Genomic DNA, 23,891 nt, shown 5'->3' with positions numbered 1-23,891 from the left:
CAATTAGCAAGTCTTCGATCTCTGTATATATATCCCGCTATTTGTAACGATCTACGGCTCGTAGTCCATTTCCGGAGATCTAGCAGTCTGTCCGGTATAGTTGGTATACAGTATATAGAGTCGATTGTTATAAAGTATATAGAGTTAATAATAATAATAATAGTTCTACAAAAGAAGATCGGAAAGAAAGCTAATATACATGCTTTCTAGGTTTGCTTAACTTCTATAGTAAGGGCAAGTAAGTTCTGCTAGTCTTCTAGAAAAAGAACGTTCGCGTCCTCGTAAGTGTCCTCTTGCCTCTCCTCCTTGCCTTTGCCTCTCCTCCTTGCCTTTGCCTACCTACACTTAGTCCCTACAATGCTTGGATATAGACGAGGACGGGGGGCGCGAGAATAATTCGATCTCGGTCGCTATTCCGGTTATTGTTATTGTTGCAAGTAGTATCTGGATTGTAGATTAGTAGGTGCCTAGGGTACTTATACTATAATAAGGAGGCAGAAGTAACCTCTCTTACCCTCCTTCTAGAGCCTTTCTTCTTCTTCGACTTGTTTTGTCTATTAGTAGTATAGACTTCGTTGCGGAATAAGAGAGAGAGAGATAACAAGTACCTAATCTTGTATATATATACCTCTCTCTTAAGAGAAGAAGGGACTTTCTTTCCCTCTCTTCCTAGAGCATTTCTTCTTCTTCGATTTGCTTTCTATATTAGTAGTATAGACTCTATTACAGAGTAGGAGGGAGAGAGAGAGTTAATAAGTATATTATCTTACTTTAGATATATTAAGAGAAGGGAGGATCTCTTCTCTTTTCTAGAGTCTTTCTTCTTCTTCGATATGTCTTCTCTATCGGTAGTATAGTCTCTACTACAGAATAAGAGAGAGAGGGAGAGAGAGAGAGAGAGAAATAATAAGTATATTACCTTATTTTGGATATATTAAGAGAAGGATCTCTGCTTCTTTCTAAAGCATTTCTTCTTCTTCGACTTGTTTTCTCTATTAGTAGTATAGCCTCCGTTACTAAACGAGAGAGAGGGGAGAGAGAGAAATAATAAGTATATTATTTTATTTTGAATATATTAAGAGAAGGGAGGATCTCTGCTTCTTTCTAGAGCATTTCTTCTTCTTCGACTTGTTTTCTCTATTAGTAGTATAGCCTCTGCTATAGAAGAAGAGAGAGAGATAATAAATACATTATTTTAGGGATATTAAGAGAAGGGAGGATCTCTGCTTCTTTCTAAAGTATTTCTCCTTCTCTGACTTGCTTTCTCCTTTAACAGTATAGCCTCTATTACAGAATAGGAGGGAGAGAGAGAGAAAGAGAGAAAGAGTCAATAAGTATATTACCTTATTTTGGTTATGTCAAGAGAAATATCTCTTCTTCTTTCTAAAGCATTTCTTCTTCTTCGACTTGCTTTCTCCTTCAACAGCATAGCCTGCATTACTAAAAGACAGAAAGAGAGAGAGAATAAGAGAAAAGAAGAACCATCTCAGAACGTCGTCTGAAACGTATACTAGCGCATAGCTCTTAATCTTAGCTCAGTCGCGCTTTCAGAAGAAGGAAAAGGAGAAGAAAAAGGAGAAAAAAGGAGAAAACATGCCAGAAAACCACACCCAAAACTGCTTACGTAAGCCACTCAACCACCTCACACCTACTTAATACCCCTATTCATCCCCATCCTCCGGCAACTCCACCACCACCCCCAAATCCCAAACCGGTTTTCCCGGGCCCCAAAGAAGCCCACCACCACCATCTCCCTCGCCCGCCGCTTTCTCCTCGAGCTCTTCTCGCACGCACCTCGTGCACTGACAATCCGCATCAAACCAATCCTCCAACCTCTTGCGACGCACCCGGAGCGGCTTCTCGTGCTGGAACTGGTCATACTCGACAAAGACTTGTTCGTCTTTGTCCACGTGTGTATTTGCGACCACGTGGAGAGTCGAGTGGCCTTCGACCGTGTTCCAGCTGAGATTGGGCTCGCAAGAGTGATCTTAAGAGAAAAAGGGGAAAAGGTTAGCGGGTGGATTTTTCTTTTTTTTTTGGCCTTTTTTGGGGTGGCAAGCTTACTGATGAGGGAGAATAATGGGCTCACGCAGGTAGCCAAGGGATCACTCCAGCTATTATTGATGACGCGAGCGTGAATTTCGAACAAAACCCATGTATCGAAGTTGTGATTGGCAAAGATGTCGACGCCGAAATTCTGGAGAACTTCCATCAGGATCGTGATGTCTTTTTCGAGGCAGAAGCTCTTGTAGGCTGTGGTGCGGTAGCTGGGTGTCAAACGGGCGCTATGATGAGGAATTTGTGTGTTAGTGGATACCACCCCCATTAGCAAAAGGAAAAAAGGAAAACTTACATCAGAGGGTGAGAGAGCGGATGGTCGATTCGGTCTCGAATGCAAGTCAGGAAGAAGCGAGCGAGCAGAATGGTATGAGCAGCGTCTTTACCGAGACGGTCGCGGATCTGAAAAGAAGTCAGCAACGGTCGAGTCATCGTCATGATGTATGGCAATGTGGAAGTGTGCGTACCCAGCGCAAATCATGCTCGACTTTGTCGCCCACCTGGTTCGGATGCATAAAATTTGCACAACCATATCCTCCGTCGAGATTGGAAGCTCTACCGCCCGCAGGGAGGCCGTCGTGGTCGTAGTCTCTGCTGTCGCCACTGCCGGGTCCAATGCACCCCTGATCATACGTGTCAGCAACATCACTAGTAGGGGGTTTTCGAAGTGCCTGAGAGGACTGGTTGGAAATTTGTCGCGAGGAAAGCAGGAGGGGATCATAGCAACATACCCAAATTCTGCTCCGGTCAACTATTAATTTCTCCCCTTTTTCAATGTCTCGTAGGGCAAAGAGACCGAATGATTCTGCGCCTCCTCGAGTCCCGACACCTTTCCCGAAGGCATATCTCTTCGCAAACAGTGCGGGGAGAGGAGTCACCAGAGGGTGCGCCAATTCCCAATTGACCTGTTGAAGAATCTCATCCGACCGCGTGGAATGCTCAGCCTTCATCCACGGATAAGGCCGCGGGTAGAACATGCCTTCTTCAGCATTGGGGGCATATGCCAAGTTATCCATAATAACCTTATCGGCTGCGCTTTGGATTTGAAGGAATCGGACTCGATGCGTAAGGTGTTCGGAGTCGATGTCGAGTTTTTCCATCCGCTCGGCTACTTCATCGTCCTCGTCCTCGTCCCCGTCTCCATCCTCTCGCTCTCCATGGCCCATCCAGAATCCTGCGTGGGCTCCCAATCGGTAGTTTGGCTTCAGATTCTGGTTCAGCACCTTGAGAAGACTCTTGCACAACAGACTGGCTTTGCATGCATCGCCAACTGCAAGCTCGGGGTATCGGAGGAGGGTGAATGTGTGCGCGCGCCGAATCCATCGCCGTGGGTCGTATGGGTGTAATCGGATTTCCCTCTGATCAGTAGCGAGTCTCACGATGAGCTCTTCCAGATCCGCCTTTGGCAGTGGCTTATCCCAAGGCTCGCTGACCTTCGTGGGTTTCCACTCCGACGCGCTGAATGGTTGCTCCATAATCTACACGACTCTGCTGTCTCTGCTGTCTCTGCTGCGGCTGCTGCGGCTGCTGCGGCTGCTGATGCTGCTGCTGCTGTCTCTGCTGTCTCTGCTGTCTCTGCTGTCTCTGCTGTCTCTGCTGTCTCTGCTGTCTCTGCTGTCTCTGCTGTCTCTGCTGTCTCTGCTGTCTCTGCTGTCTCTGCTACTGCTGCTGCTGCTTGCTGCTGTCACCACCGCTGTCCCCACCGTCGCATCCAATGTGAACTTACTGCGTGAACGTAGCTTGCTCCGAAAAAGTGCGGCTTCTCTCTCCAAACGTCGCGGCTGATTCTGGCAGATTTCGTCTTCCAAAGAAGAGGTCGGCTCAGTTGATGGATGATGTCTGGGTCAGCGCAAGATGTGTGGTCGGAAAAACACACGGCTTCGGTGCTCTGGTGGTTGCTGTGAGCTTGTTGTTGTAAGTTGTTTTGGTCGACCTCACACGCGCGAGTGAATGACTTTGTTTGCCTCAGTGCGGGTAGTATCCGGCTTCTCCCGTAGTCAGTCTTCTCCCGTAGTCAGTGAATTGGGTGAAGCGTACTAGTACTATTATATAGACATAAACAACTGGGAATCTTACAAGTAGGGCTTCAAAACTTCGATTGCAGCACATCGGCCTATAGTATGGGCCCTAGCATCTATAGGTTTGTTGCGCAACGAAAAATGATAAGTCCGTCCCCTTATGCGACATCATTCTTCGAATGGAACACTGCTTATGCTTGTAGGAGGGCATGCCACCCAGCAATAAAGGGATCCTGCTTCCCAGACAAGACGGGACTGTTCCTCTTCTCTGCGCGGCTGCTAAAGTGCGGACCTAATGCTCTCCATAAAATGCCTGGCAAACGTGGAAAGATTCAAATAAATCGTAATGCTTTTCGATCATCGCTCAGTGCAGATCAATCTGCTCTTGCTCATTACGCGGCGCTTCCTCTGGAGGCATCAAGCGCTCGCACGGTCGTCATGCTGTCTAAGAACTGTCGAATTCGATCAGAACTCTCTCTGTAACGCAAGACTGTGCTTCGAGGCTAAGACAGATCGATGTCGCTGTGTTAATAAAGCAGGGGTTGAGGCTTCACCATCGTCATGCGTTTCTGCAGACGTATTGCCACTGGTGCCACCAGTGCCCAAGCGGTTTGGGGGTATCACAAGAATGGTATCTGCACCGAAAAAAAGGGGTCCCGGCACGGCCTTACAGCATCAGGTTGTGCAAGTTCCGCTGCACGATCATATCCTGTACGCTCTTCATCGTCTTGTCGAGGAGATTTGTGTCGGTGGCATTCGTGAAGTGAACGTAGGCGTCCTTTTCGGGATCTCGCACCAGATTCCTGAACTTGGAAGCAAAAAATTGCATTCCGGCGTCGACATCCGTGTTGCTACCGCTGTATTCGGGAAAGTGGTCTGAGATGCGTGCCTTCCCAGTTGAAACCTTCTCTTTGAAGAGATCGATCTTGTTGAGGAACAGGATGAGAGCAGACTTCTCAAAATATTTGCTATTGGCGATGCTTTCGAACAGCATCAGGGCTTCGTGCATTTGATTCTGGCGATAGTCAGCATCGTTTTCGAGTATCGCCCAACGTGATGATGATGATGGTGATGATGATGATGATGATGATGAGACTTACGCCATTGCGATCTTCCACAAGTACGTGATCGAAACCACTAATGGCTACCAGGAAAAGTACCACTTGAACATTGTCGAAGACATGGATCCACTTCTTTCGTTCTGATCGTTGTCCACCGACATCGAACATGCGGTACGTGAGATTGCCCGTCTCGAAGATGGTTTCGCTGATCCCGGTCGTCCGTAAACGTGCTCGCAAAATGTCCTGGTCTGTTGGTAGGTAGTCCTTGGCGAACAGTTTCTCGACATCTGCAAAGTAGTATGACAAGTTGTCGTGGAGAGCATACTCATTGCCCTTCATGATTGCTGTTTGCACGCCTGCATCGCGCCACAAGCTGGTGAAGGCCTTGAGACAGTCTAGTGGCATCGGGTCCTCTGGCCCAATCTCTGGGTCTGCAGCGACAATCTCGGCATAGCGCTGGGAGCAAGTCAGCACCTATTCGCAATCCTCCCTCGGGCTCGGAGTCCCCAGCGTGTCCCAACATACGATATTGCTTTCCTCGGCGAATTCAACATCCTGCTCCTCCATTGCACCGAACACTACTTGGAACGCGTGCAGCAGGTTCTGGAAGATGGTGACCTTCCATTGCTTTCGCTCTTCCTTTGAGAAACCCTTGGTGTGAATCAGGCGCATCTGCTTGAGTACTGTAGACTTGCCGGACTCGCCCGCACCTATATAAGCCCCAATTAGCGCTGGAGCCGCATGCCGACCAGTGGGTGCTCTGTGTGTGAATGAGTGTGTATGTGGATGTGTGTGTATGCTTACCCAACAGGAGCAGCTTCACTTCCTTTGCCAGACGCTTCTGGTCTTCCCGCAGCTGCTTCTCAATCTCCTTGCTCTTCTTCGCATCCGGGTCATCCTTGCTGCTACTTCCGAAGCACATGATGCTGCCAATTGCCATCAATGGACTCTCGCAGCCGTGTTGTCAATCGGTGCTGCAGCTCTCGGGGGAGCGGCAGCAATAGAGTCGCCGCGTGGGTGGAGTGATTGGGCGTTTCCAGGCAGTTTCCGGGCTCCGTGGTTGAACAATGGTGCCAGCGCGGACTTGACACGACTAGGGGCCGCTTGACGCTACGTGGCTGCGGTGGTGCGTGTTCGTGTTCGCCTGCGTTCTGCTTCTGCGTTTCTGCTTTCTTACGGCAGGGGAGGGTGGAAACTGTGCAATGCTGCAAGGCGAGGAGGGCGATGCGGTGCAACGCTCTGCTTTGCTCGCTGGATTATTGTGTCGACGGTCGCCTAGGACGTCGGAAGATTTGGACGTGAGACTAGCCGCCGAGTAGAGGGTGCTCGGCGCGACGTGTACTCTCGTAGTCGTGCTATTTGCCGTCAGCCAAGATATTGTGATTGGTGATCGACGGTGGGAGACGGATTGCTGGATTGAGCGTCACTCGGGTGGTGTGGTGTTGCACTGGCGGCTGTTCTCCCTCGCGAGCCCTCCCTCACTGCTTCGAACTTACATGTACACCTCAGGTATTCAGCAGCAGGGCAGACGGCAGTTGAGGAGCGCACTGATCACGAACAGCCGCCTGCCGGTCTGCCGTTGTCGGGGACAAGGAAACCGTTATCTGTGGACTAGGTACCTGACCTTACCAGGCGCTGGCACCTTACCTGACTGCCACAAGCCACAGGGTTAGGTTTTAGGTGTGCGCGCACGCACAAGCATAGCCGTTTCCAAATATCCCGAGTCGAACTACGCTACGGCAGCTCGAATCATGAATCTTTTCGACGAGCCGCAGGAGGATGAGAGAGGGGAGAGTGCAAGGTGGTGGACGGGACGGAGCTGTCAATGTTTTATATAGAGAGGTTGCCCACCACTGGAGTCACTGGACAGTCGCAATCCCCAAACCCAAAACCCGGTCGAACACTGGAACTAGAACTAATCATGCCAATGCCCAGGCCAGATTGATGAAACGCTCGCCTCCACCCTGACCAGCCTGGGATAGTTCTAGGTTTGAACGGGACAACGGAGAGACCCTGTGGAAGAGGAGGAGCATCGCGCGCGCAGCATGCCAGCAAGGGATCGCGACGATTTCCGAGGCCTATGTACGACAACTTGCAAGGACGAGAAGATGTACGAGATATATCTATCATACTCCGCCTGCTACCTCCTACTACTGGCAGGTTCTGTAGTTCTACGATAGGCGCGTGGAGCCTAGGGTACGTAACCACTAGGAAGCTGGCGAAGCCAATGCGAAGCCTTCATGATGTTTGTTCTAGAAGGCATCTGATACATTCTTCATCATGTTCCGATCTCGCCTCGCGTGCGAGGTCGTGTGCAGCCAGGTCCCATGTTGATCATGATACCTTACCTAGTATTTCCTGCAGTACCACTGCAGCTCGCCGCATGGGCATCATCTGCAGCTTGGTTCTGCGGTGCCAGGACTACAAGAACAATATCAACGACAAGGACGACAACAACAACAAGAATTACCCGCCAAGTATGATCACAACAGCATCCATGTCCACGCCCGCAACTCGTGCCGCCTTCTCGCCAAAAACAAGCTTATATTCACACACGCCGAGGCGGCTACTTTGCCCTGGTGGAACGAGAAGGGGTTCAAGAACAAAGAAAAAAAGAATTCTCCGACGTCACGCGGTTGGGTTCACCGTTACCACCCACCTACCGCACCGCAGCTCGAAACTGTGAGACGTGACTCCACGCGTCGACCACCAAACAATGGTTTCGCAGGGACGGCATAGAAGGCAGCACGGCATAAGGTAGCATGGATCTAGACCGCACCCTTCATTGCCACGTGCAAGAAGTTTCACATGATTCTTAGCTCGCACGGTGGTCAGTCCCGCCAACCGCCAACCGCCATATCGAAAACACTGAAACAGATCATTTGAGAGAGAGAGAACGACGTCATGTTTGTGGTCGTGGCTCCCGTCTCTCAACCAGTCCTCTTGATGCAATAAGACGACCCGAAGTCGAGGTCTGTGACACAGCCGGAGCGCAAGGCTCTCCTAAACAGCATTATAGCTGGTGGTACATGTGCAGAAGTGCCCGTCTCTCACAGACTGATCACAAGTGGACTTATGGTGAATGAGCACTAGCATTGGCAACCTCTGCACGCGCAACCCATTGACCATACCTACATACCTTACAAGGTCATGTACGTGGGTAGGTCCAGGTACTGTACTTGTCACCCCGTCGTGGACTTGCCGGCCTACATGTAGGTACATTCATTGGTGACGTGTAAATGCTTGGCAGCGGCAGCCTCCAGCTCGAGTCTACGACCATGAAAGCTGGATCTCAGATTGAAAGATACATGTATACCATAAAACAAAAAAAATGTCGAGCTTCTTCCACAACGCCGCCGACAAACTCCGCGGCAAAGTATTGAGCCCTAATAAAGACCATAGCATGTCTGCATGTACCAGGCCTGCCACGAAACGTGGCCTATGCTGGCCTGTCGAAAACAAGGATCCAATCTTCACATTCACCAAACCCGGGTCCAAAATATCGTGGATATGTGAGAATACCCATAGCTCGTCTCTGTATCAGCCGACAAGTGTGGGAAAGGAGCGCTGATGTGGTCCACAAGATAATTGGTCTCCTAATGTCCTTACTCCATCGTCTCTCCAGTTCATTCCCAGTAAGTCTTTTGAGCTGAAAGCAGCATAAGACTCATATAGTAGCACACATACAAACGAGGCAATGGCTTCTGTGCTAACTCTTCCTCGCATCTCGCAGTGCAATGGAACAACGCAAACATAGAAGAGCTTTCCAAGAAAGTTCAAGAAGCACAAGCTCCGGCGCTTCTCGCCTTCAACGAACCTGAGCTGCCCGATCAAAGTAACATGTCTGCAGAGCTCGCGGCAAACGAGTGGCTCCGATGTATCGAACCCATCAGAAAAGCAGGAGTCAGATGCGGCTCACCAGGAATTTCTAATGCCGGGCATGCTGTCGGATATCTGCAAGACTTCTTGGCCAGAATTCGGGCCGGTGGCAGCGACATCGACTTCTATTGTATACACTGGTACGGAGAGACGCTAGGCCAGTTTTACGATTACATATGGTCCACGTACGTTCGCCCTTGAACTCTCCCGAGATGATGGGTCACTCACTAACTTGGGATATCCAGATATCATCAGCTAGGGCCGAACAAGCCTGTATGGATCACAGAGTATGCGGCTACGAACTGGAACCAGGATGCACCTCTGCCACGAGATCATGTCGAGAGCTTTGCGAAGGAGAGTGCCAAGTATTTGGACACATTGGAGTGGGTGGAGAGATACTGCTGGTTTGGCCCGATGAGGGACACTGGGACTGTGGGCAAACACGCCGCCATGTTCGACGCCGAAGGCAAATTAACGAGTCTGGGTAAAGCCTATCGGGATGAGTGATGGAACTTGTGGCTTCTGTATATAGAGGTACAAGCGTTGTAGAGCTCATGAGTAGGAGGTACAGGTATCAGGGAGATGTCAACGAACACTTCGCTTGGAGGTACCTGCAGAGTAAACGACGTGCTTCTCACGTTTCACGGTCGTGCAGTGCAGCCACACTAGTTAGTCCTCGCGTAAGTCCAATCTCTGCTTTGCTGCCACCCGTGCAGTTTACACTTTGCATTTTCTTCTGTGCAGCGAGTCGAATCTGTTTTCCATCGCCATCATGTCACCGTCGCCACGCTGTTACCTATGTGGTGGTAAGCTGACCGCCACACACGCTTCTCATCGGAGGCTGAGAACAGAACAAATGCGACATCGGAAATGTTACGACAAGCTCGCAAAAGCAGCACGGAGCCCCGAGATACAGGAATTCCTTCGTGCCAGACGAGAACCTACCTATTCTGGTGCGGACGATGAGGTTGAGCAAAGAGAACGAGAAATCTGGGTCGATGCCCTGCATTGCTTCGTCGCAGCAATGAGCAATAACCGACTTACCGCCTTACCTCCTGAGCTGCTTGCCAGGGTGGGCGACTTTTGCGTCGAGAGCAAATTGTTGCACACCTTGCGTCTACGGTCTACTTTGCTTTTCGCTGACCACCTAAACGCCCCGTTGCCGAGACCCTTATATGAAGAAGATCTACCACTGGGCCTCAATACGACGCTGCAAATTTTTCGCCAAAACGTCGGTCGTCGCCAGTACATTACCAGAATCAAAACAGCAAGTAGTGTTGATGTTGCCACGTCTGCATGCTTCGACATTACCTCTGTGGGAAACGAGACCGATTGGACGCACTTGATATTCACACTGGATGTGAGCGGGTGTCGGTCGGTAACAATGTTCCCTCAAGCTACACCAGAACTCGGTGTCGGGGTTTGGGTCAGGACAATACCCAGATCGGCCATCTCTGCGGCAATGCCACTCGTTTGTTACTACAAAGGGGCTCGACTTCGAGATGTACGGCCCAAGGAAGGCTTTGCGCCGTTGTTCGATACTCTCCCATCTGGAAAGGACCTTGTATGGTTCTCTGAAGCTTCCAAAAAGCCGGCTGAGACAACTCCAAGGATGATGCAACGACGTATTCCGTCCAAGATGTCCGGTATAACTGTAGCCTTTATAGGAGGCTCTGTAGTAGATCTCCATCTGCACAGCGGAGACAGTATACAAGACGAGCGCTTTTATAAGCGGATGACCACACTTCATTCTCCACCAGTGTTAAGACACGCTAGCCTGAGCCCAGACGAAGATATCACTGAGGCGCGGGTACGATTGCGCCGCACGTGGCTTGGCTGCTCGTCGGCTTGTCTGTTGGTCCGCCTTCCTATCTGTACGTTTTATATGCTCATACTGAAAGTCCATAGTTCTCTACATCCCGAGGCCGTTTGATTGACCTCGCCCCATTTATCCCGACCGACCGTCGTGCGGATCATTATATCGAGAAGATTCTGAGGACACCCGGTCGGCTTCACGCCCTCTATCTCAACAAGAGGCTTGATATGTCAACAAATGCAAATATCGCACTCGAAGCTTCAAACGCGGACGTAGCGGCCGTAGACGAATGGCTACTCAAAACAACGTCCTCGCCTGACGATGTCCCGAGTATCCTTCCTAATCCATATGTGTCTGTCTTCCGAGACTTGATTGTCCTACAGGCCGAAGTTGATGTTTGCGAGGAAGTCGATGACAGCTATCGAGTGTGCAGTGGAATACGTGCTGGCGACACTATTGCGGGCCAGTGGAAAGAGTCGGGAGCACTATGCAACAAGCGCTGCGACTTGAGAGGATGGTATCTCGTGAATCTGAGGCGGAACGGTCGGTGCAATGTCTGCATTGTGTCGGATCTCGACGAATTCCCCGACCAGCGCACCTTACCTCTACACCTTGGAAGCCATATCATATGGTGGACTAGCGAGCATGGAAACTTTGTCCAGTTGAAAGAACATGATATATAAGCACGGCTGTCTCAACAGATTTGATCCCGCCGATCAGTGACGTTTCCAGCCCTGGCCTCCAACAATGCCTTGATCCTACACTATTTAAGGCGGTCTACGAACATGCTTATAACCGACCAACACAGAGAGCGATGCACGTTAACGAACGAATTTGGCGCCCCGTCTGTGCTGATTCATCGCCAAATATGTTGTTGTAGCGCGCCACTTCTACATGGCTTCTGTGGACAACGCTGGAGCCGTGTGCAGCAGCTCACCTCTACAATTACTTGCAGAATACAGGGCCATCTCATGCAAAACACGAGAACGCAGTAGAGCTAATGCCTAAGATACTCAACGGTAGCGATTCAGTGCGGCTAGTGAGGATACAAACCAATATAACATGTTCCGATAGCATCATTGGCTTCGGCATCAATTATCTACATTAGTAGAAGCGGGCAAGAGGACGATCGGACGCAATAGTCTACGTCCGGGAAAACAATCACTAATTAGACGAATGAAAGTGGTCCCTCGGCGACTTCGAGCAGCTGCTCTGCAAGGCAATTAGCGTGATCGTGCACGGTACCTGCATGCACTCTATCGACATGGATGAATCTCGAGCAGGATCGAGATGGAATCCTGCTGATAAAACAGGCCACTCATCTGTGAGGCGGAAATTAGGTATGTGGAATGGCACATCAGGAGTGTTGTGAAGAAGAAGTCCATCGAGGGAACAACATCATGAGGTCAGAAGAGTCTTCCTTCTTATGCCTGTATTTAGAGCTTCCAGCAGCCTCCTCCATCGACCTTTCAGCCTCCTGACTTGGCACTGTGGCTGTTAACATTGACAACTTGCCAGATCCAAGGGGACCTTGATACTGATGCCTCCCCTGTCGGTTATCTCGAGCTCCTCCGGATCGGTCGGCGAGTAACGACGAAGTCCAATGTTTCTAATATCGAGATCTACAATTCGTTGCTTGATACGTTCGAAGAAGTAGACCTAAGAGTCTTCAACACGCCCGGGTTTTCCAAGCTTATACTCGTAAGGCTTCCAAACTCCTTCGACCAAGGCGTACGATTTAGGTCTGATCGGGCACCCATGCAAGTCTTGTGCTGAAGTAACAAAGCTATACGCTGTATACGGCGACGGCGGCGACGGTAAGGTAAGGTGCCGCATACGGCGACGGTAAGGTAGTAACGGTAAGGTGTAGAATCAAAGAAAGGTACTATATAGGTACGGTAGATTCATAAGGTAAGGTACGTTCATAAGAATTGGCCACTTTGGCCTTCCGTCCTCTTGCGCCCTAAATACGTCACCGTCAACAGGAATACAAGTAGAGGTACAGGTACCTGTATGCACGCTGCCCTCACACTCTTTGACGTCTGAAACACTAAAGCGGAGCCAAGTAAATAGAGCTCCGTCTCTTCCATTATAATCCCTTTGCCTTCACCTCCCAAAACGACACCCAACCCCCTCCTCAGAGACACAAAATTCACATTGAACAAAAAACGTCCTTCAAAACATGGGTATGATATGTCATGAATCATCCAGACCAACAGGCTACCTTACCGAAACCCAGCTCCCAGCTTGATCTGACATGGCCTGCTGAATAGATCGTCCTCACAAGCCATCCGCATTGCTCTCGCCGGCCAGCACCGGACCACAAGCCAGCGTGTACGCAGAGAATGGCAAGGTGACAGCGACCCTTCCAACCGGCGATTCCGTCGAAATTTTGCTCTTCGGAGCTACCGTGACGAGTTGGAAGAGCAATGGCAAAGAGAGACTGTGGCTCAGCACGGCCGCGAAGCTCGACGGTAGCAAGCCCGTGCGAGGAGGCATACCTGTGGTCTTTCCAGTACGTTGCCATCAAGAGAGAAGAACCTCGCGCTGCTGGAGCAAGAGGGCGCAAGAGAAAAAAAGAGAAAGTTGGGCTAATTGGTCATATCATTACACATACAGTGCTTCGGCCCTCCACCCCAAAACCACGCAACGAGTGCTCTCCCTCAACATGGCTTCGCCCGAAACACACGTTGGGAATATATGGGCAAATCCTCCACCGAGTCCTCTGTCTTGATGAGCAAAAACGCAAGCCGAGGAGGGGACGACAACGGTGTCAAAGTCGATTTTGGCTTGTCCTCGGACTCCTTGAGCGAGGAAGCGAAGAAAGCATGGCCGTTCAAGTTTAGTCTGGTATACTCGGTCACGCTGGGCAAAGATGGTTTGCAGACTATGCTGCAAGTACGGAATGAAGGCAAAGAAGCCTTTGATTTCCAGATGCTGTTGCATTCGTACTTTAAAGTTGCGGTGAGTCTTTTTTCTTTCTATACATCTTATCTTACCTTACCTTACTTATCTTTTTCGACTGCGTGTACACAATATATATCCGAGAGCAAGTTCCCAACTGATCATCATGAATTCTCCAGGACATTTCCAAAACTCAAATCACCGGCCTCGGCAGCGTCACCTACATCGACAAAGTCCTCAACGCCACCGAACACCAACAAACCTCTCCCAATCTCTCCATCACAGGAGAAGTCGATCGCGTCTACAAATCCATCAAACAACCCACCACGTCCATCGTAGAAGACGGGAAACCCTCTCTCGACGTGACGCGCGACGGCGGCGTCGAAGACAGCGTCGTGTGGAATCCGTGGGTGGAGAAATCCAAGAGTATGGGAGATTTTGAGCCCAAGGATGGTTATCAGACTATGGTCTGTGTGGAAGTGGGCGCGGTGGATGGTTGGAAAACACTCGAGTCGGGAGAGACGTGGGAGGGTGGACAGGTGCTTGTGGCGCATTGACTACTGCCATTGCCATTGCCATCACCATCAGCGAGAGGAAAAGTGAGCAGTGTGCTTTGAAGAATGATGATGATGATGATGTGATGATGAAAAAAATGCTTGGGATATGAGCTTTATGAGAATGACAGACGCCAAAAGAAAAAAAAAAGAAAACACGAAACTGAAAGTGAAAAAAAGAAAAACAGTATTAAAGACCTGTGTGACCTCTTTGTTTTTCATATGAACTTGCATTGAAAAAAGAAAGCCAGGTATCGCGTGAATGCAGCAGCCATACTGTGCAAAACAAAACAAAAAAACAAAAAGACGCGCCTAGCGTACTAGGTAGTGCACCGAAACGCCATACACAGGCCTGGCCTGACCTGACCCTGACCTGCCGAGTCCCATTCCCATGCAAAAGCCTGCCTGCCCTCCCACTCCTTCGATATGCTGAGATTTTTTGTTTGATGACACAGGAAACACAGTGAGAAAGTCATATCTCCTCCATCTTTGCACATCGCATTCGTGTCCTCCTAGCTTCATAACACTCATTCAACCCTCGTTCCTCATTGGTATCCGTTCGCTCGTCCATACAGCTTGCCTCCATCCTGAAAATAGGGGTGGTGCACGGCTTGCTTCGCACTCATGCGACCCGCTGGGTCAAACACCAGGAGCGCATCCAGTAGCTCCAGCCCCTCATTGCCCAGTACTTTGACACCATCCGCATTCACCAGCTCGTCGTCCTGCTTGCGTTCCCACTTGGGGAAAGAAGACTTGAAATCTGGGAACGATGTGACACCAGGCCACTCTTGCTCAGTCGGCGTACCCAGCAAACGGAAGATCTTGAAGATTTCGTCAATCTCCGAGTCACCGGGGAAGAGTGGTTTGCGAGTTGCCATTTCGGCGAAGATGCACCCCACGCTCCACATGTCCACGCCTGTGCTGTACTGCCTGCCTCCGAGGAGGATCTCTGGGGATCGGTACCAGAGTGTGACGACTTCGTGGGTATATGTGCGGAGAGGAACGCCAAAGGCGCGAGCGAGGCCGAAATCGCCGATTTTGAGGTTTCCGTCTTTGTCGATGAGGAGGTTTTGCGGTTTGAGATCGCGGTGGAGGACGCGGTGGGAGTGGCAGTAGCGAATGCCCGAGAGAAGTTGGTGCGTGAACTTCTTGACCTATAAGAGCGGAGAGAAGGAGAGTTAGAGGTCAATGTGATTGTTCGCATACTTGCGGTTCTTTTTCCCTAGGCTTACCATGTCTGGGCCGAGACCAAAGTGGCCCTTCTCGGTCATGATGCCCTCTGGCAATGGTTTCCCACGACCTCCCTGACTGACAGGCAACGCTTCCATGTACTTTTTCAAATCCAAATCCACAAACTCCATGACCAGGTACAGCTTGTGTCCGTCGGCATGGACGATGTTGAGCAGTCGTAGCACGTTCGGATCGTTCATCTCCTTGAGCAAGCTGATTTCGCGAATGGCGGTGGAGGGGACACCCTCATCCTCGGCTTCGAGTCGAATCTTCTTGAGGGCCACGATGCGCTGGTCGGGTGAGGAGAGGTCGCGAGCCTTGTAGACGACACCGTACGTGCCTGTGCGCGCGTGAATATGTCAGTGTCTGTGCCTTGCTCTTCCCATCACCAGCGTGTCTGAACACAGATACAGGAGAGGGGAACACGCCACTGACCCTCGCCGACCTTCTCCATCTTCTGGTAGTTCTCCATGGTGGCGGCGTGCGGTTTGAGGGGGTGGTGGCAGCGGATTGGCGGTGACGGTGCTGCCTGAGACGCGGTGTTCAGAAGGTCTGAGGAGTTGCGGGTGAGGTTTGCTATGGCAGCGTGTGCGTGTCCATCCAGACGCGCAGGAGGAGTCGCGAAAGGGCGAGAGTGAACTGGAAGGAGTAGTGGTAGAAGGTGTCGCTTGTTGTCCTGCCAGTGGCCGCTCAGTGTTTTGCTCACAGACACGGACACGGACACGGCTTCGATCGAGGCGATGGATGGCCCCGACGCGAACCACACACACACCTGCAGGCTTCTGCTTGCCAGGACCAGGGTCTCCGCTTCCGCTTCTTTGACGACATCAACAGCCTTCGCTCTCACTCTCTTTCTCCTTCTCCTTCCCCTTCTCCTACTCCTCCTCTCACTCCTCGACTTCTTATTACTTGCAGCAATACAATTTCTGGAGCAGCTGCATACCGGACGCACTCAGGCTCATCTAACCCATCAGGTGGCCGGCATTGCAGCGAGACCGCTTCAGCTGGCGTCTGCCATTGCTCACGTGCTGACGTGACAGAGCGCGCATCCATACAGGACTGAGCGAACCGCAGCGAAGCGAGGCCAGCAAGGCGACTGTTTTCTTACCCATATTCAGCCATGGCTCCCAGTCGAGGCAAAGGCAGGGCTGCGGCTGCGTCTGCTGGTACGCCGCGATCCAGCGGACGCACTACACGAGCACGAACACGCAAGGCGGCACATGATGACGTTCCTGATGTCTACTCTGCCATGCTCTCGGAAGCGCATACTGATGGCGAGACTGATGAGGACCGACCTCTGAAGATACGAAGAATCACGCCGAAGAAATCTGGGTACCAAGATCCAAGTGCACCAATCACGCAGTCTGCAGACCTGAAGAAACCTGGTATCCCATTACATCCTACGAAGGGGAGACCGCAGACTGTCGAGGACTCGTCAGAATCGGATGATAGTGAGTTTGACTTCGAGGATGTTGATATCGATCAGCCTATGGAGTCTGCAGGCCATTCGGTCGATAGCATTGAGGACCTGTCGATATCTGTGCAGCGGGAAAGCAGTACGCCCGCCAGTGCGCGGGCCCGCAGGAAGCCTCTTGGCACGATCGAGAAGACTCATCGACTTCTGGTGCACAAGCTACACATATTGTGCTTGCTTGGTCATTGCATGTTCGTCAACGGGAGGTGTAACAATGTGATTGCGCAAGGCCATCTGCGGTCTATACTTCCTGTCAAAACGATTTCATACCTCAATCCGTCCCAGCAGGATACACAGTTCCAACGCAATCGTTCTTTTATGGAAGGGTTGGAACAGGCAGTAAGTGCATTCACTGGAGAATATCGGATCACTGGCTCGGGCCTGAAGAAGCCGCACTGGACCCTCGAGGGTGATACGCAACAGACGAAGGCCGGTGACCCGGTACCAGTAGACAGCGGTGACTTCATTGACGCCTCTCAAAGCCTCTCCGGCTCTCAAGACATGGCTAATCAGCTGTTCTGTGCCATGCTACGCTCTGTAGGCGTTGATGCTCGAATCGTATGCTCATTGCAGGTCTTGCCCTTCAATAGCGTACCCAAGGCGGCTACGCCGAAGAAACCTGCTAAAGCTCGGATCATGGCCATGCCACCCTACGATGGGCCTGATGACTTGAATGATGGGCAGAACGATGCTGCAGTAAGTGGTTCGCGGCTCATAGGCAAGGTGCCGTCTGCTCGAAGGCGTTTAGGACAGCCGAGTTTCGCTTCCGAAGCGACTAGGCCTGCTGTCCCTCTAAAGAAGCCCGCACCCGTGGTCAAGTTAGCATATCCAGTATTTTGGGTGGAAGCTTTTAACGAAGCAAGCCAGAAGTGGGTGCCAGTTGATCCCATTGTCACGAATACGATCAACAGACCTACGAAGTTAGAGCCGCCCGCATCATACGATTTGAATCAGCTGACTTACGTTGTTGCGCACGAAGCCGATGGCTTCGCGAGAGATGTCACAAGGCGATATGCCAAGGCGTACAATGCAAAGACACGACGGCAACGCGTGGAATCTTCTGTCGACGGTACGAGATGGCTCAAGAAAGCCATGCGTATCTTTCGTCGACCAGAGGGACTTCGCGATCGCGACCAGGTGGAGGACGCGGAGATGGCGCAGAAAGAGGCAAGAGAGGGACTTCCCGCAAACGTTCTCGACTTCAAGGACCACCCGTACTATGCTCTAGAGCGTCATTTGAAGCGGCACGAAGTGATACACCCGAAACGCGAAGTTGGCAAAGTCAATGCCGGTACAGCTGCGAAGCCCAAGATGGAGTCTGTCTATCGTCGGCGAGACGTACTATCATGCAAGAGTGCCGACAAATGGTACCGTTCCGGTCGCGAGATCAAGGCAGGCGAGCAACCACTGAAGCATGTGCCCGCCAGAGTGCGAAGACAGGCCTCGCAGGAGCCCAATGGTGGGAGCGATGATCACGCTCCTACTACAGGTTTATACGCACCACATCAAACCCAGCTTTATGTACCGCCACCTATACAGCATGGTCGCGTACCGAAGAACATGTATGGCAACCTGGATATTTACACGTCGACTATGGTTCCCGCTGGAGGCGTACACATTCGACATGCTCTGACGCAACAGGCAGCCAGGGCACTGCGTGTCGATTATGCAGATGCAGTCACAGGATTCCAATTCAAAGGGCGACATGGTACTGCCATTATAGAGGGCGCAGTGGTCGCGGCGAAACATGCTGATGCAATACGTGCGATAATTGATGGTCTGGAGCTCGAAGCGTTGGAGGATGAATCAAAGGCGAGAAGTCTGCGCGCCCTCAGAGCATGGAAGCGGTTCTTGACTGGTCTGCGTATAGCTGAGCGCGTGCGAGCGTATGGCGACGCATCTTTACCGGTGCGAACACATGCTGATGATGCCGACAATGGGCTGTTCGCATCGATGGTTGCCCCTGGCACAGATGAAGAGTTACTGACAGCAGGTCGCTTCAGTTTGAAAGAGCTCGAGAGGAAGAAAGCACCTGCGCGAAAGCGCAAAGTAGAGGCCAGTGATAGTGAAGAAGACTTCGAATACAGTGTGAATGAGCAGTCGGAGGAGGAAGAAGCCGGTGGATTTGTCGTGGAACGGAACAGCGCAGAAGTAGATGAACATGGTGGGTTTCTTCCCGACGCAGATGAAGCGATTGAAGACCAGAATGAGATGCACGATAGCAGCGGATTGGACACCAATAACGTTACGCAATCCGAATACGGAGGTGGCGGCTTTTTGCCAGAGGGAAACGCCAATGGGGATGAGGACGAACATGGTCGTGAAGGCAGCCCCGGAAAGGGCATGGCCGAGCATTCCCACGATGAATCCCCTCTCGAGGACAACGCCGGTTATGAATTTGCAGGAGGCTTTCTGCCAGATGATAATGAGCACGGAAATGAGGACGATGTGCAGAATGGAGACAGGAATGCTCCCGATGCTAGCACGGATCATGACCGCACATCGGAGACAGACTTATGGCCTGGAGCTACAATGCATGCCTCTGGGTCAAACAGCACCACGGGGTTGGTTCATAGTGAGAAGTTGGTTTTGGGAGATGGGGAGAGTGACAACGGCTCGATGCTTTCACACGATCCGGAGGACGATGAAGCGGAGCCGGACTGGCTGGAAAGTGATTGAATTGAGTTTGATTGTAATAATAGCAGATTGTGTACGTGAACGAGAGATATGTTGAACAAGCAGCTGCAATTGTCAGTGCCAGAACGTAGTCCCTAAGTAGGAGGTAGTATATGTCGAAGACATGAGAGTTTTACGCCAAGAGTCTTGGCGGCAGTAGACTGTCTTCCACTCTTCTTTCCTCTCTGCAAACGTATAAAAAACATCCATCAAGCATGGGCAAATCATCCAAGGATAAACGCGACGCCTACTACCGGCTGGCGAAAGAGCAAGGCTGGCGTGCGCGCTCTGCTTTCAAGCTGCTTCAGCTCGATGAAGAATTTGATCTGTTCTCGGGAGTCTCGCGAGTGGTCGACCTCTGCGCAGCGCCGGGAAGCTGGTCGCAGGTCCTCTCGCGCATCCTCATCAAGGGCGAACGAATTGGACGAGCGTCGTGGGAAGACAAGCGCCATCACTATCTTCTGCAGCAACGGAATGGCAATCAGGCACCAGATGAGGCACCAGATGTAGCCGCCGAGCCTGACCGAAGCCCGCGCTCCGACGTCAAGATTGTGGCCATTGACCTACAGCCCATGTCGCCTCTGGAAGGCATCACATGTCTCAAGGCTGATATTACCCATCCGTCGACCATCCCACTCCTCCTCAAGGCTCTGGACCCGGACTACGACCCTGCATCATCATCATCAGCAGCAACGGAAGCATCTCATCCTGTGGACCTCGTCATTTCTGACGGAGCACCAGACGTGACGGGCCTGCACGACCTCGACATCTATGTACAATCCCAATTGCTGTGGGCGGCACTCAACTTGGCGCTTTGTGTCCTCAAGCCTGGTGGAAGATTTGTGGCCAAGATTTTCCGTGCAAAGGATGTGGATGTGCTGTACGCTCAGCTCAAAACCGTGTTTGAAAGCGTCAACGTGGCAAAGCCGAGGAGCAGTAGAGCGAGCAGTGTCGAAGCGTTCATTGTGTGCACAAATTTTCGTCCGCCACCAGGATTCAGGGCCAGTCTGGACGACCCTCTGGGTGTCTCTTCGGGCCACAGTTTGCAGCCTCAAGAGGATGAGAGTCTCCAGTCAGATGAGACTTGCCGCACCACCCGGACTTTGCGAGCAGATGGTATTACTGAAATCAATATCGACACGAATCACCAAAGCCATCGTTGGATTGCTCCGTTTCTCGCATGCGGGGACCTCAGCGCTTTCGACGCTGATGCGAGCCATAAGCTGCCAGAGGGACATGTGAGTCTGGACCCGGTCCAACCACCAACAGCGCCTCCGTACCGCAAGGCCCTCGAGGAACGAAAGAAGATGGGTGGCGCATACGGCAAGACGAAGCTTGGTCATGTCTGAGGTATCTACGCACCAGCGGCTCGACATCAAGGGCTATATATTCTATGCCTTGGCGATCAATTGATCTGCGTGTTTTTGGTACCGCGCGAGAACACGGTGGATCTGGATTCCGACAAGCCAACTTCTTCGGAAGCGCACAACGCACGCATGGCTGTTGGAAGATTACAATGAGGCACGAGGGCCTCGAACTGGAGTTGATGCTCATAGGTTCAGATATCAATACTCGGAGCCCTTCCGGATTACCGTCAGCAAGCCGCCACCAGCCATCGTGTGTATCGAAGGCTTTTTCAGTATTGTCCAATCTGAACAATGGCCATCCTGCTACAACAGCACGTACACTAAGCAGATATCTCTTACTGTCCCCTAATTACTAAGGAGACGGTATTCGAGTCCAAGTCTTTTCCCCTCTTCAAGTTCACGTCGACTTGGCAATATCTCCAATGTATACACCGCAGCTATACTGCACGTCCGAATCCAGCCCTAGATAACATCGGACGGCGGATATCAGCGGCCTCGCGAGGACACCACAGCATCCTTCTGATCCTTATGCCAAGGAGATGCGTGTGTGAGGATGATAGAATGTTCTCGCGATCCCGCGGAGGTGCAGTGGATATACAGTTAGAGGTCAGGAGAGTGAATTCTCGAGGGCTTATTCTGTGAAGAATAAGAAAACAATAATCAACTGGGATGATGCGCTCAACCGCAGCAAGAGAGATTGGAGCGACGTACAAAGGCTATAGGGCTTTGTGCTATGTTGATATGCAGCAGAGGGTCGGCGCATGCGCAGTTTCGTACGACGACGTCGGACCATTGGATGCATTATGCCGCGCTAGCCGTGGGAGAGTCCAACCTGACAAGCGTATCCGACCTGGCTCTCCTCACTCCATCTGTTGCCTGTTATGGCCATCTCCGTCAGCCCAAGGAGGCCATCATTGCAAAATCATGGAATCACCACGATCGAACACGATACCCGCCCCCGGGCTTCATCGCTGTCATCTTCCCAGTAATGCTGTTGTAGCGTCCAAGTCTCGATATGACACGGCATCTGACAACAGCTTTCCAATGATGCTATGGCGCACCACAGTCTCATCAAAGTGGTAGAAGAAGAACGTCCTCACAGATGTATACTCCTTGCCACAGCACTCCCATCACTGACCACATCCAGCCGACCCAGCAGTAGCATCTGCGGGCAAGCGATGCAACATGTCGATGCTTGATCATGCAGTGCTCAAACGCATGAAGCCCCTCGCAACAAACAAACGAAGCACCCCTATCGTTTCGCATCATTCCGCAACGAAAGTAAGCAGCAGCAGCAGCACATCTCTCCACTACCATATCATTATTGCCCCTCGCGTCTGTACCCTACTTCTTCCTCTTCAGATTCCCGACCCGGCGTTGGCAAAGCCGAAATCCTGCAGGCCAATTTTAGTCTGGCGAATGTTACACTATTCCAGCCTCTCTTATGGTGTCTGCATGGCGTTGGCAATTCTTACCAGGACTTGTATGGACTGACATGTAATCTTGAGGTGCATGCATGCATTCGCCACGGCAGGGAAAAAAATCAAGATGCGGGCTCCATGAGTTTTGTGTTTTTTTTTATTGTAGCCAGAAGAAGAAGAGGAAGAAGCGGAGGCGTGGTTGAGTGGTCACTTGCTGTGTATGTGTGTGTGTGCATGGTATAAAGATGTAAGGCATACCTCTCACAACGGGAATTCCTTTGTTTACACGGCATCTCTCTGTCTCTGTCTCTCTCACTCTGTTTGAGATCTCCCAACTTTGAGTTACTGTGCTATCGTCCACTCTGGAAATAACATCTTCATCACTGGGAACAGAAGAAATACACTCCATCCTACGACGACGACAAGAAGAACAACGGTTCCCTCTCGTGCAACCCACGCACGCTCCGTCATCCGCTTCCACCAACCAAGCAAGAAAAAAAATACAAGAATCATGCCCTCCTTCACCACCCTCTCAACCCTCGCCACCCTCCTCCTCCTCCTCCTCACCGCCACCACCACCGCCACCCCCAAAACCACTCGTCGTCAACCCGCAGCAGCAGCAGTCGCCAGACCACCTTTTTTCAAACAAAAACGTCCAAACTGGTCCCCCTCCTCCTCCTCTTCCGGCAGCAACGGTGGAGGACGACGCTCCGAGGACACCACATGCATGACCTCGACAGACGCACAAGGCGTCGCGACGAATTTCAAAAATCTCATTGCGGCGTATAGTGAGACATTGGCGAATTCGTCTCTGACGGTAGATTTTGTGGATTATTCGGATAGTGTGATTGAATTGATTAATAATGGTTGTCCGGATTCTGTTGTTGCTGTATGTTTTTCTCTTTTCTTTTTCGCATTTCTTTTTTTTTTGTTTTTCGTTTTTGGTGAAATGAAAAAAAAAACGTTCCCAAATCTTCAACTCAGCTAATCAATTCGATTAACATATACACGATATAACAGCTCGGAACAGCAACTTTCGACTCTCGCGCCTCTTTCGAAGCAGGACAATCCGCTCAACCCGCCATTCCCTTTGAACAACTAAACCTCTGGTCCGTCATCAAAAACCCCCCAAAAACCCCCTCCCCTTTTCCTTCCCTCTACTCACTCACAAATTCCAGGCACAATTGCAACTCGGTAACAATCCGCTGGCTCTCCTCAGGCCCCGGCCAAGAACCCTCTCAAGTCACAGGCATCATTGTCATGGAAACGGTATATTCGGAAGTCGAGGGCACGTGGTTGATTAGTACGGTGTATTCGGAATTCAATAGTGGGGCGTGGTTGGTGAATTTGGGGGTTTTTAAGCCGGGGAATTGTACGGTTTAGGGGGAGGAGGGGAGAAGATGGAAAAGAGGAAGTGAAAAAGGGATGGGGGG

General features: G+C 51.1%; 10 protein-coding genes across 10 annotated transcripts; 7 read left to right on the top strand and 3 right to left on the bottom strand.

The window, feature by feature from the left end:
* Positions 1–1,661: 1,661 nt before the first annotated feature.
* Positions 1,662–6,903, bottom strand: SEPMUDRAFT_58356 (uncharacterized protein; the record flags this gene model as incomplete). The annotated part of the gene is made up of 10 exons (XM_016909464.1): positions 6,634–6,903; positions 5,942–6,492; positions 5,663–5,847; positions 5,177–5,593; positions 3,785–5,091; positions 2,790–3,729; positions 2,526–2,681; positions 2,354–2,460; positions 2,065–2,285; positions 1,662–1,987 (listed from the first exon to the last, which is right to left on the bottom strand). The coding sequence occupies exons 6-10, from the start codon at positions 3,531–3,533 to the stop codon at positions 1,662–1,664; spliced, it is 1,554 nt and encodes a 517-aa protein (XP_016765813.1). The 5' UTR covers positions 3,534–3,729; positions 3,785–5,091; positions 5,177–5,593; positions 5,663–5,847; positions 5,942–6,492; positions 6,634–6,903.
* On the bottom strand, positions 1,785–6,492 carry SEPMUDRAFT_123039 (G-protein alpha subunit). The gene is made up of 9 exons (XM_016901820.1): positions 5,942–6,492; positions 5,663–5,847; positions 5,177–5,593; positions 4,135–5,091; positions 3,785–4,060; positions 2,790–3,729; positions 2,526–2,681; positions 2,065–2,460; positions 1,785–1,987 (listed from the first exon to the last, which is right to left on the bottom strand). Exons 1-4 carry the CDS (start codon positions 6,057–6,059, stop codon positions 4,744–4,746), a joined length of 1,068 nt encoding a protein of 355 aa, XP_016765814.1. The 5' UTR covers positions 6,060–6,492; the 3' UTR covers positions 1,785–1,987; positions 2,065–2,460; positions 2,526–2,681; positions 2,790–3,729; positions 3,785–4,060; positions 4,135–4,743.
* Positions 6,904–7,217: 314 nt separating the features above from the next.
* Positions 7,218–8,223, top strand: SEPMUDRAFT_104907 (uncharacterized protein; the record flags this gene model as incomplete). Its single annotated transcript, XM_016900557.1, has 4 exons — positions 7,218–7,247; positions 7,307–7,333; positions 7,502–7,819; positions 7,957–8,223. 4 exons carry the CDS (start codon positions 7,218–7,220, stop codon positions 8,221–8,223), a joined length of 642 nt encoding a protein of 213 aa, XP_016765812.1.
* Positions 8,224–8,469: 246 nt separating this feature from the next.
* On the top strand, positions 8,470–9,687 carry SEPMUDRAFT_146642 (glycoside hydrolase family 128 protein). Its single transcript, XM_016903785.1, has 4 exons — positions 8,470–8,649; positions 8,722–8,772; positions 8,871–9,201; positions 9,262–9,687. The coding sequence occupies exons 1-4, from the start codon at positions 8,541–8,543 to the stop codon at positions 9,521–9,523; spliced, it is 753 nt and encodes a 250-aa protein (XP_016765811.1). The 5' UTR covers positions 8,470–8,540; the 3' UTR covers positions 9,524–9,687.
* A 76-nt stretch (positions 9,688–9,763) lies between these two features.
* On the top strand, positions 9,764–11,545 carry SEPMUDRAFT_78214 (uncharacterized protein). Its single transcript, XM_016910189.1, has 2 exons — positions 9,764–10,874; positions 10,925–11,545. The coding sequence occupies exons 1-2, from the start codon at positions 9,789–9,791 to the stop codon at positions 11,513–11,515; spliced, it is 1,677 nt and encodes a 558-aa protein (XP_016765810.1). The 5' UTR covers positions 9,764–9,788; the 3' UTR covers positions 11,516–11,545.
* A 1,329-nt stretch (positions 11,546–12,874) lies between these two features.
* SEPMUDRAFT_123014 (cell division control protein 2) lies at positions 12,875–16,182 on the bottom strand. Its single transcript, XM_016901819.1, has 6 exons — positions 15,956–16,182; positions 15,523–15,860; positions 13,916–15,444; positions 13,452–13,796; positions 13,106–13,347; positions 12,875–13,018 (listed from the first exon to the last, which is right to left on the bottom strand). The coding sequence occupies exons 1-3, from the start codon at positions 15,990–15,992 to the stop codon at positions 14,836–14,838; spliced, it is 984 nt and encodes a 327-aa protein (XP_016765808.1). The 5' UTR covers positions 15,993–16,182; the 3' UTR covers positions 12,875–13,018; positions 13,106–13,347; positions 13,452–13,796; positions 13,916–14,835.
* On the top strand, positions 13,015–14,293 carry SEPMUDRAFT_104905 (aldose 1-epimerase; the record flags this gene model as incomplete). The annotated part of the gene is made up of 4 exons (XM_016900556.1): positions 13,015–13,018; positions 13,106–13,347; positions 13,452–13,796; positions 13,916–14,293. The coding sequence occupies 4 exons, from the start codon at positions 13,015–13,017 to the stop codon at positions 14,291–14,293; spliced, it is 969 nt and encodes a 322-aa protein (XP_016765809.1).
* A 259-nt stretch (positions 16,183–16,441) lies between the features above and the next one.
* SEPMUDRAFT_146639 (Rad4-domain-containing protein) lies at positions 16,442–19,719 on the top strand. Its single transcript, XM_016903784.1, has one exon. The coding sequence runs from the start codon at positions 16,641–16,643 to the stop codon at positions 19,671–19,673; it is 3,033 nt and encodes a 1,010-aa protein (XP_016765807.1). The 5' UTR covers positions 16,442–16,640; the 3' UTR covers positions 19,674–19,719.
* A 166-nt stretch (positions 19,720–19,885) lies between these two features.
* Positions 19,886–23,004, top strand: SEPMUDRAFT_78205 (uridine-2'-O--methyltransferase TRM7; the record flags this gene model as incomplete). Its single annotated transcript, XM_016910188.1, has 1 exon — positions 19,886–23,004. The coding sequence occupies one exon, from the start codon at positions 19,886–19,888 to the stop codon at positions 21,017–21,019; it is 1,134 nt and encodes a 377-aa protein (XP_016765806.1). The 3' UTR covers positions 21,020–23,004.
* Positions 22,970–23,841, top strand: SEPMUDRAFT_35932 (uncharacterized protein; the record flags this gene model as incomplete). The annotated part of the gene is made up of 3 exons (XM_016908624.1): positions 22,970–23,341; positions 23,479–23,567; positions 23,637–23,841. The coding sequence occupies 3 exons, from the start codon at positions 22,970–22,972 to the stop codon at positions 23,839–23,841; spliced, it is 666 nt and encodes a 221-aa protein (XP_016765805.1).
* Positions 23,842–23,891: the final 50 nt, after the last annotated feature.

The sequence above is a fragment of the Sphaerulina musiva genome (genome assembly GCF_000320565.1).
Source record: "Sphaerulina musiva SO2202 unplaced genomic scaffold SEPMUscaffold_1, whole genome shotgun sequence".
NCBI classification, from domain to species: Eukaryota; Fungi; Ascomycota; class Dothideomycetes; order Mycosphaerellales; family Mycosphaerellaceae; genus Sphaerulina; species Sphaerulina musiva.
This window is presented reverse-complemented; position numbering and strand designations above follow the sequence as displayed.